At 48.2% G+C, this 19,357-nt stretch overlaps 1 protein-coding gene across 1 annotated transcript in view; it reads right to left on the reverse strand.

The window, feature by feature from the left end:
• The window catches only part of LOC141103388 (coagulation factor XIII B chain-like), a 204,360-nt gene that overhangs the window by 47,422 nt on the left and 137,581 nt on the right, over window positions 1–19,357 (reverse strand). The window contains 1 exon segment of the mRNA XM_073592917.1: window positions 16,177–16,359. Within this exon segment, the coding sequence (XP_073449018.1) occupies window positions 16,177–16,359 (183 nt within the window).

Raw genomic sequence — 19,357 nt, forward strand, 5'->3', positions numbered from 1 at the left:
AAAGCCGCAAGCAGTTTTAAATGACTTTTATTCCTTTAAAAATGTCATTTTGTGCAGGGACTGTTCTAAGCACGGGAAACACGTGCCACTTTACAGGCATACTATAGACACCCCCAGGTACAATATTTAAAGGAATATTTCACTTTTTTTTTTCACTTTAAGCATCATTAAAATCACTGCTCTGAAAAAACGTCCGTTTTTGAAACTTTTTTTTGCATTGATACATGTCCCCTGGGGCAGGACCCGGGTCCCCAAACCCTTTTTAGGACAATACCATGCATATTACCCTTTAAAATTAGCACTTTTGATTTCAAATGTTCGAGTCCCATAAACTTTAATGGGGTTCTAAAGTTTGCGCAAACTTTCGGTCCGTTCACAGGTTCTGGTGTGTACCGAACCGGGGGGGTGTTCGGCTCATCCATACTGGGGAGGTCTGTACTGTGAGGCTGTACTAGGTGCGTCTGTACTGAGTGGTTAGGCTGGGAAAGGTGTATGTACTGGTGGGGTCTGTACTGGGGGGGGGTTATGCTTAGAGGGGGGGTCTGTACTGGTGTGGTGTCTGTACCAGGGGGCTGGGCTGAGATTAGGCTTGGGGTAAGCTCTGTCTTGAGGGGTAAAGCTGACCATACATGGTTTGAATTTCAGATGGTTCAGCAGGAACTGGACGAATTTCGCTCCATGTATGTTCATTCGCGTTGATCTAATGATAGTGGGAGGGGAGTTTGTACTGAGCTTCTAAGCTGCGGGGGGGGGGGGGTTACACTGAGAAAGGGCCCTGCACTGAGTGGGGGGGTGTCTGAACTGAGGGATAGGGAGGGAAAGTGGGTCTGTACTTGGGGGGTCTGTACTAGGGTCGTGGGTGAGAGGGGGAACTCAGGTGTGTGGGGGAAGATCTGTACTGTTAGAAGATTGGGGCTTTTAGTTGAGATATGTACTGTGTGGGATATCGGCTTGAGAGGGGGTTTGTACTCACAGGAGGAGATTATTTGTGGCTGTATTCTGCACAATGGCCTGTGCATTATGCACTCCTGAGTGTGTAGGTAGAAGTATCGTGGCATATGTGTGCTGTGTATACAGTCAGTAGGCTCAGGTTTTATTTACCATGGCTCTTTAGCACATTGTGGTCACACTCAATTTCTGGTGGTAGTTTCTTTTTTGTGTTTTGGGGGGGTAAAAAATGATCGGTCCCAGGTGCCAGATATGCTAGGCAGGCCACTGCTAAGGGTATTATGAACTTACCTGCCTACAGGTTCAGTCACAGTGTGGTTTAGTTCCCAGTAGCATTACCATTCCTTATATTAATAGCAGCACATAAGCCAAACATAACAGTTGCTGTCCAAAGGATGTCAAGTAGACCAGAGTAGTATATACATTTACACACTTACCAGATATTATTACTATATGGTAATACTATTATCTATGTCTGTGAACAGAAACTCTGTGCGACAGCATGCAGTGCTTCTGTTCCTGAATGTCACTGAATAGGAAAACATCACCATAACAACTATGAGGCAATCTCAAAAGAAATCCAGATATGTATGTGTAATATGATTAACGTAAGCCCAATAAATAAGGCCCAATTAAAGTCTCACACATTTTTATTTCTTTATAGTCTTGTTCCCCCATCTTATAATTTGTGACAAATTAATGCTTGGAAATATCTTGAAATACTTTAAACCACTTCCTTTCCAGCCACTCTACATATACGACAGGGTTGAATGGGTACGTCTTTCCAGACGTGCGCTTTGTGCACACTCAGGGGTGCACAGCAGAGCTATCTTCAACCACTGTGTCCAATCATGGATCGGGGTACAGGGTCGCTGTGATTGGCCCTGGTACCATGTGATGACTGTGACCAATCACAACCATCACATTACCATTAATAAACAAGACTGTCATTCATGACATCATTGTTTACTACTGTGATCTCTGTAATTGGTCACAGTGATCAGATGGTACAGGGCTGTCACAGACTTTGGGCTGCAGGAGAACCATTGCCTGGAGAACTCTGAGTTTTAATGTGTTCTTAAGTTATCCAGACAGAGCTGGTCACTAATTGCTTTTGGCTACTAAGGTATTCCTATGGGGGAGCCAGACTGTCTAAGGTTGTCATTGTTATGATAATAGGATTAGCTCTACTGCCTAAGGTGACCTTTGTCTGAGATAATGGGAGTAGCCCTTATCTGATGATTTGCTGTATAAATTCAGTGTGTTTCTAAAAATAAAGCAGTTCGATTTCTGGTGTACTCTAATGCCCCGTACACACGGTCGGATTTTCCGATGGACAATGTCCGATCGGAGCGTGTTGTCGGAAATTCCGACCGCGTGTGGGCGCCATCGGACATTTTCCATCGGATTTTCCGACACACAAAGTTGGACAGCAGGAGATAAAATTTTCCGACAACAAAATCCGATTGCGTCAATTCCGACCATGTGTGGCCTGTTCCGACGCACAAAGTGCCACGCATGCTCAGAAGAAATTCCGACACGGGACAGCTTGTTCTGGTAAACGTAGCGTTCGGAATGGATACAGCACTTTCGTCACGCTGCAATGTTCAAAATGGTTTAATACAGCGCACTCTTTTCTTCTTTATAATGTGACAAGAATTAAGTAGTTTTGCTGCTCATATTCACACACACTTCTCACAAACTTATTTCGTTACTATTTATCGGGATTCCCTCAATATATTTTGATTTCTCACATCTGACAACAACATTTTTTTTTTTTTTTGGACTTTAATGTAGATTCTTTTTTTGTGTTTCTCTTTTTTCTTTTTTTTTTTTTCGTGATTTTAAATTGTATTCCCGAAAATGTTTGTGTGTTTTTTGTGACAAGTTCCCACAACACTACTAATATGTTGTTCTATTTAATCTGTAGGAGATTGTTTGGTGTTGTTGTCCCTTGTTAATTTCACATTGTACTTTAGAAATGTACCTGAATCGTCACCAACAAACTGTCCTTTTTGGATGAAAACACACACAGGAGAGTAGAATTTACCCAAAAATATTTTATTAAGGGCTCACAACTAAACAAAGAGGGAGGCAACGCTGGAGAAACTGCAGAAGTGGGCGAAGCCTTGGACCCCCGGGGCAGACATCAACTATTTAAAAGCAAAATTGGTGGCCTGAGGAGTACATATCATAAGGGAGGGCAGTCTGGTCCAGAAGTCCCAGAGATCCGGAAAGCAGCAGATGACATCTGTGTCCCCAGGCTGTGGTCATACAAGAGACTGCAGCTTCTGTCAGACCAGACTGAACCCAGGGCAATCACTCTCAGGTCTTCTTTCCACGCTTCCTTCCAGCCTTTGGCTGTGGTGGTGGAGTTGTGGCAGCAGGAGGAGGAGGAGGAGGAGGATCGTCCCTCTCAATGACATCTGTCTTGTGTGTCAGTTCCCCACTCTCCCCCTTACGAAGGACTTTATAAATCAGGTCCTCAGAGATCTTGCGTTGACCCTCCTGCATGCCCTGCAATTTTGTGGCAGCCATGCAGGCAAAGGCCTCTTCAGGACTGGGGAAGGCTCGGAGGGACGCCGAAGCCTCCTGGATCAGCCTGTATGCTGAATCCTGCACGGGACTCGGAGTGGCCTTCCTGGCTCGTTTATATGGCAGGCGGAGGGGAGGGACCTGAGACTCAGTCAGGCTGCGACTTGTCCCTGGCTTCTCTTGGCTGACACTTAGCCCCGCCTCCTCCTGGCTGCCACTAATCCCCGCCTCCTCCTGACTGCCACATTCCACAGCCTCCTCCTGGCTGAGGTCTTCCTGTGTATGAAAAAAGGACATAGTTTTAGTTTTTTATTCATCAATCACACACAATTTTCACCTCCTGACTGCTGCAAATTGAATGTTAACAAATATAACAGACTATCCTTCTGAGCCCAGCAGTTTTCATTCTTTTCCCAATTTTGGGTGCCCACTACTGTCTATTGATATGTAAAGCACTTTTTTTAATCAGCAATTAGTGATCAATAATAACATCTAATAAACATCATTTATTTATTGACCAGAAATCTGTAGAAGAATGCTATACCTGACTCCAGCTGGGCTCCTCCACTTCTTCCTGGCTGGAAGGCCCAGGTTGGACATCGGAAGCCTCAGCTGGTATGGAAGGAAGCGTGGAAGGAAGAGTGGAGAGGGATTCCCTGACTTCAGTGTGGTCTGACAGAAATCGCAGTCTCTCGTAGTACCACAGCCTGGGGACATAAACGTCATCTGCTGCAGCTCCGGATCTCTGGGAATCTGTGACCTTCTTGCGCTCCCTAAGATAAGTGCTCCTCAGGCCACCAATTTTAGCTTTCAAATAAGGGATGGTTGCTGTGGGGACCACCGGCTTCACCAACTCCAGCAGTTTCTCCAGCGCTGTCTGCCTCTTCTGTTTGTGATTATAGTGGGGGTGTCTCACTTGCCACAGACAGGGCAGCTCCCTGTACTTGTCTATGAACAGGGGCAGGAAATTGTGGTCGTTGAACCCATCCATTTTCTCTGTAAGACACAACACAAGACAAACCCTAATGTCAGGCCAAACTCCCCTAATCTTGTTACAATATAGGCTTCCATTTCGAAGCAGTATAGGCCCAAGTTTAGATCCTACCTTCGTTAGCACGATCGGCGTTTCCGATGCTCCTTCCTCCGCTCACAGATCGTACGTAAGACGCGCGCGTTACGATTTATACATACTGCGCATGCGTATAACTCCGCCCGCCCCTGACGTTCTTTCTAGTCTATTCCCCACCCCTTTTCGTTCGGCGCAGTGGGGGAAGAGCACATGGCGGATAGACAGCAGGATCATGCTAATTGTAGCAACGAGGAGGAGGAGGAGGAGGAAAGGCCAGAGCCTGAAACGTCCCGATCCAGAAGGAGATTAAAGGACTCAAATATGTCCTTTGGGGAGATGTTGGAGATGGCGGACATCCTGAAGAAGGCCGACTATGATGGAAAGTATGGGCCTTACCCCAACCCCAATGTCCGAAAGGCCAAGATCATGGCGAAAGTGGTCAGGAGTCTGCACCGGAAATTCGGGGTACGATGATCGAAAGATCAGCTCAGGAAGCGGTGGTCGGACCTGAAATTACGAGAACATGAGCAGTACAGAAAGATCCGGAGAGTGCTGCAAAAAAGTAATTAGCTGTGCTGTGTTCCTATTCTTTATGTTTATTAAGTTCGTGCTGCTCCATGTGCTTTTAGGAACTGTTGTACAGTTTAAAATGGCAACTTTCATGTTCATGGGCACATTATTCGTTCGGATCACACATTGTTGTTTCGGACGATAAAATACCATTGTTTAGGCCATATGCATTTGGCCACCATTTTGACGCCCTATACTTGTCTTCAAAGAATTGGGTTGTGTAGATGGCTTTGTTACTAGAATGAAATGCAAACTAGATTGTGTGTAAGGAGAGGACACTGAGCAGCTGTTTTCACATCTGGACACTGGAGCACTAGTGTGGGACACAAGAACACCATTTTTATTAGGGGGCCACACAGGTGCTCCAGTGTATACTATAGGGGGGGCTAAATCTGTGAAGCTTTTACCAAACAGGTAAAGTATTGCAGCTTGACAAAGGACACTAAAAAAGCTACATGTTGGAACTCTGCTAAAATAGATAATTGTACCCCACTTCCAAGCAATGTTTCATCTTTATAGTTCTGACATTAAATATCTGTGTGCCAATTATACCATTTTTGTTTTACATAGGGGAGAAAAGACTCGGAGGACACCCCTCATCCGAGGAGACCAGAGCCCCCCCCCCCTCTGGAAGAAGGGGAAATCCCCCCAACACAAGATGAGCAGGAGGATGAAGACGTGTTGGAAGTAGTTACCACAACAGGTGAGTGTCTGCGACCACAGGCTCAGATAAGAGATGGATTGCGGCATTTTTTTGAAACCTAATTTATTTTGGGGTTCCTCTCTTTTTAGGTGATCGTGAGGTTGTGGATCCAGATCCTTTCACATCCGAAAGTGCCCAGATCCTGATCGGGGAGATCATGGGGTGTAATTTACAATTGGAAAACATCAAGCAAAACATCAATGATGTTATTCCAAAATATAAAAACATCATTGATGTTTTGGGGCGAGTTTAAAGCCCCTCCAAATCACTTTCTTCTTTTGTGTGCTACAATGTGCGAAATATTTTTGTGATTTTTCCCAAAGCCAAATTTGAAAGATGCACACAGTGTGTCAACATGTGCTATCTGCCATCACGGGAGATCAATGGACGCGTTTTGGGGGTGCAACCCCTTCCTCAATAATAAAGTAGCGGTGAGGAAGGGCTTTCTCCCCCAAAACACGTCCCTTGATCCCCCGTGATGGCAGCTAGCACATGTTGACATTGTGAAATTGGTGTGCATCTTCCAAATTTGGCTTTTCCAGGGGTGATTTCCCCCCATCTGAACGCAATATCAAACACAGTTCCTAAATACTCATGTCTGATATTGCCTTCCAGTTCTACCAAATGTGAACTTTGTAAGATCAAGATTTGTGTCTTTCTTGTGGGTTTTACACAGGCCTGTTTTCTATAAAATGCACATTTTGATTTTGGATAATGACACCACAAAAATTGGTATACAACAAACATGTTGGTTTGTCAGAAAAACCTTTGGTAAATGCACATGTGATTGTGCAGGTATTAAAAAGATTGTTCATCAAGAATGTGTGGATTATTGTCTCAACGCTACAACACTTTTGGGGTGATGTAATTGTTGTTTTATGAGAAAATGGGGGTTATTTCCTAAGGGGAAATCCACTTTGCACTACAAGTGCAGTTTCAGTGCAGTTGCAAGTGCACTTGTAGTGAAAAGTGTCTTTGCATTTAGTAAATAACAGCCAACAGTGCTTTGTATAAGGTTACACAATCACGACATTTTCTGCACTCCACACATTTCTGTCAGGGTCAGCTCAAACAAACACAAGCAGTAAATGTCCACAAAGAAGAGCCTGGGGGGAGATGCCTGTCGAGAACTTGAGGTCCTGCAGGCTTCTCCCTGTGGCCAAATACGGTAGCGACCAACCTCTGCTCCGGAGTGATGGCTTGCCTCATGCAGGTATCCTGCCTGCTAATATAAGGGGTCAGCAAAGCCAACAAACGGTGAAACACGGGGTCCGTCATCATGAGAAAGTTCCTGAAATCATCAGGATTATTCTCACGGATCTCACGGAGCAAAGGCATATGAGAGAACTGGTGACGCTGAAGCAACCAATTCTTGGTCCATGAACTCCTCCCCACCCTGTTCATGGACTGGACTTGTGTCAAGGTCAGGACCCCAACACCAAGCCCCCGCACAGCACGAACTGTACGAGGAGTACGCATACGAAACATGGCTAGAAAACGGTCGGCTGCTCAGAACGAAGTAACAGAACGCACTGAAGAACAACAAGGCCTGTGAAGAGCGACCTGAAAAACAGCAACGAGCAGGCAAGATCACACAGAAAACTCTGATACGAACTGACTGCACGCTCTGAAGAGCAGATATAAACCCACAAGCACAAACTGAACAGCAGAAAACGATCTGAAAGCCACGAGTCTGAAAAAGCGCGAATCGTCTCTCACCAAACTTTTACTAACACGAGATTAGCAAAAGAAGCCCAAAGGGTGCCGCGCTTGGTTCTGAACCGACCTTTTCTAGTCTCGTCGTACGTGGTGTACGTGACAGCGTGGTTGTCGATCGGAAATTCCGACAACTTTGTGCGACCATGTGTAAGCAAAACAAGTTTGAGCCAACATCCGTCGGAAAAAATCCTAGGATTTTGTTGTCGGAATGTCCGAACAAAGTCCGACCGTGTGCACGGGGCATTAGACTGGTGTTCCCTGGTTCTTGGGGTACTATAGCCAGATCCATTGGTCTTGTGTTCCAGGACTTGGAAAGCAGCTTCTTGGTGGAAATACCCAACAGGGTGTCCGGACTCCGTCGCAAGGGCCAATTATAGTGACCCTGTACCATGTGATAGCTGTGGCCAATAATGATGCTTATACAGCCATTGTGCCGTTGAAGCAATCATAGTGTAAATAAAAAGTCCTGATCATCCCCCCAGAGCAGTACAGTGTCACTATGGTAACACTTCACTGCTTTGTGATAGAATGTTATAAAAATTGTAAAAAAAAAATTTTGTAAAAAAGAATTATAAAAAAAAAAAACAGAGCAAATGCAGTGTCGCTATGGTGACATTGTACTACTGTGGTGGCTGGCTGCTCTGATATCACTGTATGTCAGTCCCACCAGCCATTGTCTCTGATCACCGCCACAGCAGTACAAGGTCACCAGGCCAGTGCAGCCAGTCAGTATTCCTATTTACCGCTGCTCACTCACAGTATCCCTAATCACCGCTGCACCAGTCACAGCATCCCTGATCACTGCCACACCAGTCATAATGTGCCTAATTACCGCCACACCAGTTACAGTGTCCCTTATTACCATCACACCAGTCTCAGTGTCCCTGATCACTGCTGCACTAGTCACCTGGCTCAGAAAGAGTAGCAGAATGTGTTTTGGGATGTAATTCTAAGTATGCCTATGATGTGTGTTAGAAATATCTTATTGGATTACAACTTGGTGTAAAAAAAAATATATATTTTTATTGTAATTCTGCACTTACCAAAAAATTGTGGCAAAAAAATGAAGTCTTCAAAAGACTCACCATGCATAACTTAGGGTGTTTACTCTCCAGAATGTGTTCTTATCGTGGGTGTTTCCACTGTCGTGGTGCTCCAGGACCTCCAAAAATGTGATAGGTATTCAGGAAATTAGATGCATAATTTATGCCCCTAGAAAGCCTGAAGCTTCTCCTAGGATTTTGGGCCCTTCTATTTGTCTAGGCTGTTAAAAAGTCTAAGGCATGTGGTATCACCATACTCAGAATTACACCCCAAAACACAATCTGCTACTCTTCATGAGTATGGTGATACCACATGCCTTAGAATTGTTAACAGCCTGGCCACATAGAGGGGCCCAAAATCCAAGGAGCACCTTCAGGCTTTCTATGGTCATAAACTATGCATCTAATTTCCTACCAATCATATTTTTGGAGGCCCTGGAGCACCAGGACAGTGGAAACACCCACAATAAGAACACATTTCGGAGAGACTTTTGCTTCATTTTCTTGCCACAAATTTTTGGAAAATGCAGAGTTGTCAATTTAAAAGCTATTTTAACACTAGGGATGAGCCGAACACCCCCCGGTTCGGTTCGCACCAGAACCTGCGAACGGACCGAAAATTTGCACGATCGTTAGAACTCCATTGATGTCTATGGGACTCGAATGTTCTAAATCAAAAGTGCTCATTTTAAAGGATAATTTGCATGGTATTGTCCTAAAAAGGGTTTGGGGACCCGGGTCCAGCCACAGGGGACATGTCAATGCAAAAAAAACTTTTAAAAGCGGCCGTTTTTTCGGGAGCAGTGATTTTAATGATGCTTAAAGTAAAAAAAAAGTGAAATATTCCTTTAAATATCGTACCTGGGGGTGTCTATAGTATGCCTGTAAAGTGGCGCATGTTTCCCGTGCTTAGAACAGTCCCTGCACAAAATGACATTTTTAAAGGAAAAAAAGTCATTTAAAACTGCTTGCGGCTTTAATGTAATGTCGGGTCCTGGCAATATGGATGAAAATCGGTGAGACAAACGGCATGGGTACCCTCCAGTCCATTACCAGGCCCTTTGGGTCCTGTATGGATTTTAAGGGGAACCCCGCACCCAAATTAAAAAAAGGAAAGGCGTGGGGCCCCCAGGGCCTACATACTCTGAACAGCAGTATACAGGCGGTGCAAACAAGACAGGGACTGTAGGTTTGTTGTTAAGTAGAATCTGTTTGTAATTTTGAACTGGTACATTTTTAAAGTGTAGCTCCAGCCAAAAAATCTATTTTTAAGCTTTTTGGAAAACATAGGGAAGGGTTATCACCCCTGTGACATTTGTTTTGCTGTCTGTGCTCCTCTTCAGATGATTTCACCTCACTTTTTGTCCCAATGACAAATGTTTTTTGAAAATTTGGGGGTTTTAGTGAAACAAGGATTGGTAATAAAGCATCAGTGGAAAGGAGAAAAGTTTTTCCCATATTAACTCTTACAGGAGAGAATTTTCCTTCCTATGGGGTAGATTTCATCTCACTTCCTGTTGTCTCCTTCCGTTTGCAAGTAGGAGTCGTTTGTAAGTTGGATGTTTGAAAGTAGGGGCCTGCCCTATATACTCTGCAGAAATTGGGGCCTTAGGTGTTGGTGTTGCCACAACACTGTAAGCCCCCACAGGGCCCTGCTGTGAAATATTAGATCAAGAATTGTAATTACATGCCCCTGTTGAACAGGGCCAGAAAAATTGGGCCTTTGGTGATGGTGGTGGTGGTGCTGGTGCCACAACACTGTAAGTCCTCACAGTTACTCTTGGTGGGCGCTGGAAAGGGTCCTGCTGTGAAATATTAGATCAAGAATTGTAATTACTAGCCCCTGTTGAACAGGGGCTGAAAATTGGGCCTTTGGTGGTGGTGGTGGTGGCACAACACTGTAAGTCCTCACAGTTAATCTTGGTGGGCGCAGAAACGGGCCCTGCTGTGAAATATTTGATCAAGAATTGTAATTACATGTCCCTGTTGAACAGGGGCTGAAAAATTGGGCCTTTGGTGGTGGTGGTGGTGGTGCTGGTGCCACAGCACTGTAAGTCCTCACAGTTAATCTTGGTGGGCGCAGAAACGGCCCTGCTGTGAAATATTAGATCAAGAATTCTAATTACATGTCCCTGTTGAACAGGGGCTGAAAAATTGGGCCTTAGGCACTGGTGCTGGTGCCACAACACTGCAACCCCTCACAGATACTCTAGTTGGAGCGCAGAAACTAGCCCTGCTGCAAAAGAATTGCATCAAAAATTGTAATTACATGCCCCTGTTAAACAGGGGCTGAAAAATTGGGCCTTTGGTGGTGGTGGTGGTGGCGGCACAACACTGTAAGTCCTCACAGTTAATCTTGGTGGAATGCAGGAACGAGCCCTGCTGCAAAGTATTGCATCAAAACTTGTAATTACACGACCCTGTTAAACAGGGGCTGAAAAATTGGGCCTTAGGCACTGGTGCTGGTGCCACAACACTGCAACCCCTCACAGATACTCTAGTTGGAACGCAGGAACGAGCCCTGCTGCAAAGTATTGCATCAAAAATTGTAATTACACGCCCCTGTTAAACAGGGGCTGAAAAATTGGGCCTTAGGCACTGGTGCTGGTGCCACAACACTGCAACCCCTCACAGATACTCTAGTTGGAATGCAGGAACGAGCTCTGCTGCAAAGTATTGCATCAACAATTTTAATTACACGCCCCTGTTAAACAGGGGCTGAAAAATTGGGCCTTAGGCACTGGTGGCAGCGCCCAGAACCAAAAATGTTCTTACAAGCTATCAGCATGATCATTGAGGAGGAAGGGGATAATTACTCAGCATAACAGGATAGTCACTCAGCATCAGCATAGGCAGTCTTTGAAGGGATCTGACATTTCAAAAAAAATTATTCGGTTACATCAGCATCAGGTGCTTGCTAGCTGGTGGTGATCAAAGACTGATTCATTTTTATGAAGGTCAGTCGATCGACCGAGTCGGTGGACAGACGCACCCTGTGATTGGTTACAAAGCCTCCAGCAGCACTGAATGTGCGTTCCGAAAGAACGCTGGATGCAGGACAGGCCAGTAGCTCAATTGCATACTGTGCAAGCTCTGGCCAGTGATCCATCCTCAAGACCCAGTAACCCAGATGATTTTCGGTGGGAAAGGTGTCCAAGTCAGATCTTGCCCCTAGGTATTCCTGCACCATGTAAAACAGACGCTGGCGATGGTTGTTGGGACCGATCATACCTTGGGGCTGCGGACTAAAAAATTGTCTGAATGCATCAGTCAGACGGCCACCTTCTCCACCGCTCCTTCTTGACTGACCGAAGCCTCAGCAACACGTTGTCCAGAAACAGGAGTTTGTAACCTCCCAGGCTCTGGGAACGCATTGCACAGACCTTTCTGCAAGGCCTCCAGAAGATGTTTCATCCTCTGTTCCCTCTGCGACGGCAAGATAAGGTCCGCAACCTTACCCTTGTAACATGGATCAAGGAGGGTTGCCTGCCAGTATTGGTCCTTCTCCTTGATACCACGAATACGAGGATCCTTATGCAGGCTTTTCAGGATCAGGGAGGCCATGCAGCGTAGGTTTGCTGAGGCATTCGGTCCGGAGTCTTCTGGGTCACTAAGGACGACATGGTCCGCAGCCACCTCCTCCCAGCCACGTACAAGTCCATGTGTTTCTTGGGACTGATCCTTAAAGACTGCTGCCGATGCTGAGTGCCAGGCTCCACCTCCATACTGACACAATCCTCCTCCTCCTCTTCCTGTGTGATCGGCGGGCACGCAGGAACACTGTCTGGATAAAGGGGGCCTTGAGAGCTAAGGAAGTCCTCCTCTTCCTGCCTCTGTTTTGCCTCAAGTGCCCTGTCCTTTATTCCCCGCAGCGTGTGCTCCAACAGGTGGACAAGGGGGACAGTGTCACTGATGCATGCACTGTCACTGCTCACCATCCTCAAGGCCTCCTCAAATGGTGACAGGACAGTGCATGCATCCCTGATCATGGCTCACTGGCGTGGGGAAAAAAAACAAGCTCCTCTGACCCTATCCTGGTGCCATAGTCGCACAGGTACTCATTGATGGCCCTCTGCTGCGTGTGCAGCCGCTGCAGCATGGCCAACATTGAGTTCCACCTGGTGGGCATGTCACAGATTAGGCGGTTCTCGGGCAGGTTAAACTCCTTTTGGAGGTCTGCCAGCCGAGCACTGGCATTATATGACCGGCGGAAATGCACAGACTTTCCTGGCCTGCCTCAGGACATCCTGTAAGCCTGGGTACCTGCCCAAGAACCGCTGCACCACCAACTTAAGGACGTGAGCCAAACAGGGCACATGGGTCAGTTGTCCCTGTCGGAGGGCAGAGAGGAGGTTGGTGCCATTGTCGCAAACCACCATTCCTGCCTTAAGTTGGCATGGTGTCAACCACCTCTGAACCTGCCCCTCCAGAGCTGACAGAACCTCTGCCCCAGTGTGGCTCCTGTCCCCCAAGCACACCAGCTCAAGCACCACATGGCATCTTTTTTCCTGCGTACTTGCGTAGCCCCTTGAACGCCTACGGAGCACCACTGGTTCCGAGGACAAAGCACAGGAAGAGGCCATGGAGGAAGAAGAAGAGGAGGGGGTGGAGGAGAGAGGTGTGTCAGAATCATTAGTAGTGGCATTTTGGAGGCGTGGTGGCGGAACAACCTCCAACACTACTGCACCTTGTCCTGCATCCTTCCCAGCTGCCAGCAGAGTCACCCAATGCGCGGTGAAACTTAGGTAATGGCCCTGTCCATGCCTGCTGGACCATGAGTCAGCGGTAATATGCACCTTACCACTGACCGCCCTGTCCAGCAAGGCATGGACATTGCCTTCCACATGCCGGTAGAGAGCCGGAATCGCCAGTGGCTTTTGGGTACCTGCCACTGAGGAACCGCACATTCCACAAACTCACGGAAGGGGGCAGAATCTACCAACTGAAAAGGTAGCAATTGAAGTGCTAGCAATTTAGCCAAGCTAGCATTCAACCGCTGGGCATGTGGATGGCTGAGAGCGAACTTCTTTCGGTGGTGCTGCAGCTGGGGCAGGGAAATCTGCCTGGTACAATCTGACGCTGGTGTACCGAAAGGAGATTGCCCACAAGTACTTGGCTGTGACACACCTAATTCTACACCTTCTTTCCTCTCAGTGCAGGTCTCAGAGAGGACTGAAGGTATAGTGGGGTTGGAGATCTCAGCTGATGAGGAGCAAGGAGAGGCCCTCTTTGTTCTTTGGTGTGGGTCTTTTAGATACGCTTGCCAACGAACTGCATGGAAGTTCAACATATGTCTGGTCAAGCATGTGGTGCCCAAGTGGGAGATTTTTTGGCCACGCGCGATACGCTTGAGACATATGTTGCAAATAGCAGCGGTGCGATCTGATGCACTCGTCTTGAAAAAGGCCCACACCAAAGAACGTTTGGAATAACGTGCAGAGACAGCAGCGCCGTGCACATGCGGAGCTTTGCGGTGTAATGCAGTTAGTGTGCTGCCCTTAGGCTGGCCCCTGGAGGGCATCCTGCCTCGTTGGTGATGTGCCTCCTCCTCCTCCTCCTCTCTCCTATCAGGCACCCATGTTGAGTCAGTGACCTCATCATCCCCTCCCTCCTCATCACTGGAGCAAACCTGGCAGTATGCTGTAGCAGGGGGAGCATGACTGCCAGATTGCTGTCCTTCTTGGGCACCCCCTCTGTCCGTGCTCACATTACTGCCTTTATCTAGCTCAGTATCATCATCAGAGCCTTCTAAATGCTGGGCATCCTCCTGGAGCATGTACCCAACACTGTGGTCAAACAGTTCGAGGGACTCCTCAGGAGGACATGGTGGGGCTAGGGAAGGAGTCACTGATGCCATTGAGCCGAGGGAAGAGGCCGCGTTGGCAGCTGCTTTGCCAGACAAAGTACCCTGAGCATGGGTGAGAGAGGATGAGGACGGCTTGGTCATCCACTCGACCAAGTCTTCTGCATGTTGCGGCTCAACACGGTCAGCTGCCGAAAAAAAGGCCAAGCGTGTCCCACGGCCACGTGCTGATGAGGATGCACCGTCTCCACGACCAGCACTGTTGCCTCTAGACACAGAGCCTGCTTGCCCTCTTTTATTGGCTTGTGACTGTCTGCCTCTCCTTGTTGGCCTTCCAGACATACTAATGGCCTGTAGCTGCACTAAGCTGGTATATATATATATATATGCTGATACTGCAGCTAGCAAAATCAACTGCCTGCCTGTAGTATGAGAACACCACCAACCTTCTACAAGTAGCTTTAGCTGAACACTGTGCAGAGGTCGCACTACACTAACGTGTAAATAATTTAGCTGCCTGTGGTAGTGATAGGATCAGGAAAACACCACCATCCTTCTACAGGTAGCTTTAGCTGAACACTGTGCAGAGGTCGCAAAAAACTAACTTGTAGCTTATTTAGCTGCCTGCGGTAGCGATAGGATCAGGAAAACACCACCAACCTTCTACAGATAGCTTTAGCTGAACACTGTGCAAAGGTCGCAAAAAACTAACTTGTAGCTTATTTAGCTGCCTGCGGTAGTGATTGGATCAGGAAAACACCACCAACCTTCTACAGGTAGCTTTAGCTGAACACTGTGCAGAGGTCGCACTACACTAACGTGTAAATAATTTAGCTGCCTGCGGTAGTGACAGGATCAGGAAAACACCACCGACCTTCTACAGGTAGCTTTAGCTGAACACTGTGAGGAGGACGCACTACACTAACTGTAAATAGTCTAGCTGCCTGACTGTGGTACTAATAGGATCAAAAGAACACCAGCAATTTTCTTCAGGTAGCTGTAAATACTGTAACAACATAAGCCTGCCTGTCAGTAGCAAGATAACAGGAACGGATCTAGCTAAACTGAATACAGTGTATATATATATCTATATATATATATAGATATATATATACACAACACCTGGGATGCATATATATATATATATATATACACAATACACTGTAAGTGCAGCTAACTGACTGACTGTCCTGCCTAATCTATCTAACTTAAATCAAATGACACTGTCTGTCTCTCTCTCTCTCTATGAACGCCGGAACACACTACACAGGGCCGCCGTGCAGGCGGCATTATATAGTGTGGGGCGTGTACTAAATCCCCTGAGCCATGATGCCGCAGTGAATTATGGGCCGAGACGCGCCACACGAATTTGGCGCGAACGGCAAATATCGTTCGCAATTCGGCGAACGGGCGAACAGACGATGCTCATCCCTATTTAACACACATCTTAGGCATACTTACAATTACACCCCAAAACAAATCTGCTACTCCTGCAAAGTATACCTATGATGTGTGTTAAAATATCTTATTAATTGAAGACTTTGTGTAAAAAAAATGTTCATTTTCATTACGCATTTTTCAAAAATGTGTGCCAAAAAAATGAAGTTTTTTAACCAGTTTCCGCTCGCCCACCGTCAAATGAAGGCGGGGCGGTGCAGCTCTTGTTCTGGGCCGCCATCATATGACGGCGGCACAGAATGGCCGCTCTCGCGTGCCTGCGGGGGCGCGCAGCGCGGCGATCGTGGCCGCACCATGTTGCTAGGACACATTTAGACTACATACGTACCCTGTTCGATGCACTGGGGATATACTATTTCACCTTTATTGCATTTTACTGTAAGTGTCTTTTCAGGAACCAGATTTCCAACACACTGAAATTCCACAGTATATCCCTCAGCAATATTTAAAGGGGCATTGTTCAAATTAACACCATTTTTCAACATGATTTCTTTTGATATTGCACAGCCATCTGAAATTAGAAGTTTATGTTGTTATCCACACCATAAGACATGTAACTTTAAGTGAAATGATTGCTTTCATTTAAACAGTCTAAAATGTAGAAAAAAAAATTGTTGATATGAAGAAAGGCAAAAAAAAGCACTAAGAGCCCACATCTGACATCTGGCCCTTTGGCTGTCCCTATTCGAGCCGCAATGTCTCCAGTGTCAGCATGCCTTTCTAAGGCTGACAGCTTTCTCGCTGAGAAAGCTAACAGGCTCAGAGAGGCACACTGACAGATATCCATGGGAAGATCTACAAAAACTGGAAGGAGAGCCTGAGGAGCTGATCGGTACAGCGGGGAGGCTTGATTCTGGTGGGAGAGTATTGCCTAGAAGACTATTGACGCTTTCCTGCCACTCTGTTACCCAACCAAGTGTTAGGTCCGGCATGCTGCAAACCCCAGAAGCTGTGCACCAATTCTTCACTCGAGGTCAGGATCAGCAGAAATCCCTGCTTTACCGATCTCAGGCTCTATCCTTCCAGTCAGTGCTTTTCAGAAGGCATTTGACAATCAGTGAGGAGCAGAGGCGTAACTAGAATCTTCAGGGCCCCAGTGCAAGAAACAATGAAGGGCCCCCACCAGGGGCGTTGCTAGGTCTACGAAAGATCTCGGGCTAGAGCCCATAGCAACAAAGTAAAGAAAGTCATACGCTTGGGCGGGCATACACATGTTTATATATATACATGTGTGTGTGTGTGTGTATATATATCTGTGCTTCAGGGGCCTCAGAGAGCCTGCCTTTGCATCAGGGTCCCCATAGAGCCCCCCTCTTACATCAGGGTTCCCAGAGAGCCCCTTCCTTACATCAGGGTCCCCAGAGAGCCCCTTCCTTACATCAGGGTCCCCAGAGAGCCCCTTCCTTACTTCATGGTCCCCAGAGAGCCCCCTTACATTGGGGTCCCCAGAGAGCCTCCCCTTACATCACGGTTCCCAGAAAGCCTGTCCTTACATCAGGGTCCCCAGAGAGCTCCCCCTTACATCAGGGTCCCCAGAGAGCCTGCCTTTACATCAGGGTCCCCATAGAGCCCCCTCTTACATTAGGGTCCCCAGAGAGCCCCTTCCTTACATCAGGGTCCCCAGAGAGCCCCCCTTACATCAGGGTCCCCAGCGAGAATCCCCTTACATCAGGGTCCCCAGAGAGCCCCGCCTTACATCAGGGTCCCCAGAGAGCCCCTTCCTTACATCAGGGTCCCCAGAGAGCCCCCCCTTACATCAGGGTCCCTAGAGGGCCCTCCTTACATCAGGGTCCCTAGAGGGCCCCAATTAGATCAGGGTCCCCTGAGAGCCCCCCTTACATCAGGGTCCCCAGAGAGCCTCTCCTTACATCAGGGTCCCCAGAGAGCCCCTCCTTACATCAGGGTCAACAGAGAGCCCCCCTTACATCAGGGTCCCCAGAGGGCTCCTCCTTACATCAGGGTCCCTAGAAGACGCCCTCCTTATATCAGGGTCCCCAGAGAGCCCCCCTTACATCAGGGTCCCCAGAGAGCCCCCTTACATCAGGGTCCGCAGAGGGCCCCTACTTACATCAGGGTCCCCAGAGAGCCCCTCCTTACATCAGGGTCCCCAGAGAGCCCTTCCCTTACATCAGGGTCCCCAGAGAGCCCCCTTTACATCAGGGTCCCCAGAAAGCCTTCACTTACACCAGGGTGCCCAGAAAGCCCGTCCTTACATCAGGGTCCCCAGAGAGCCCCTCCTTACATCAGGGTCCCCAGAGGGCCCCTTCTTACATTGGGGTCCCCAGAGGGCCCCTTCTTACATCGGGCTACCCAGAGAGTCCCCCCTTATATCAGAGCCCCCAGAAAGCCCCCCTTACATCAGGGTCCCCAGAGAGCCCCCCTTACATCAGGGTCCCCAGAGGGCCCCTACTTACATCAGGGTCCCCAGAGAACCCCTCCTTACATCAGCGTCCCCAAAGAGCCCCTCCTTACATCAGGGTCCCCAGAGAGCCCCCCTTACATAAGGGTCCCCAGAGGGCTCCTCCTTACATCAAGGTCCTCAGAGAGCCCCTCTTATATCAGTGTCCCCAGAGAGCCCCCGTTACATCAGGGTCCCCAGAGAGCCCCCTTACATCAGGGTCCCAGAGGGCCCCTACTTACATTAGGGTACCCAGAGAGCCCCCCTTACTTCAGGGTCCCCAGAGAGCTCCCCCTTACATCAGGGTCCCCAGAGAGCCCCCCTTACATCAGGGTCCCCAGAAAGCCCGTCCTTACATCTGGGTCCCCAGAGATACCCCCTTATATCAGGGTCCCCAGAGAGCCCCCCTTACATCAGGGTCCCCAGAGGGCCCCTACTTACATTAGGGTACCCAGAGAGCCCCCCTTACTTCAGGGTCCCCAGAGAGCTCCACCTTACATCAGGGTCCCCAGAGAGCCCCCCTTACATCAGGGTCCCCAGAAAGCCCGTCCTTACATCTGGGTCCCCAGAGAGCTCCCCCTTACTTCAGGGTCCCCAGAGAGCTCCCTCTTACATCAGGGTCCCCAGAGAGCCTGCCTTTGCATCAGAGTCCCCATAGAGCCCTCCTCTTACATCAGAGTCCCCAGAGAGCCCCTTCCTTACATCAGGTTCCCCAGAGAGCCCCCCTTACATCAGGGTCCCCAGCGAGAATCCCCTTACATCAGGGTCACCAGAGAGCCCCTCCTTACATCAGGGTCCCCAGAGAGCCCCTTCCTTACATCAGGGTCCCCAGAGAGCCCCTTCCTTACATCAGGGTCCCCAGAGAGCTCCCCCTTACATCAGGGTCCCCAGAGAGCCTGCCTTTACATCAGGGTCCCCATAGAGCCCCCTCTTACATTAGGGTCCCCAGAGAGCCCCTTCCTTACATCAGGGTCCCCAGAGAGCCCCCCTTACATCAGGGTCCCCAGCGAGAATCCCCTTACATCAGGGTCCCCAGAGAGCCCCGCCTTACATCAGGGTCCCCAGAGAGCCCCTTCCTTACATCAGGGTCCCCAGAGAGCCCCCCCTTACA

The sequence above is a fragment of the Aquarana catesbeiana genome, linkage group LG07, assembly GCF_042186555.1.
Source record: "Aquarana catesbeiana isolate 2022-GZ linkage group LG07, ASM4218655v1, whole genome shotgun sequence".
In the NCBI taxonomy this organism is placed as follows: Eukaryota; Metazoa; Chordata; class Amphibia; order Anura; family Ranidae; genus Aquarana; species Aquarana catesbeiana.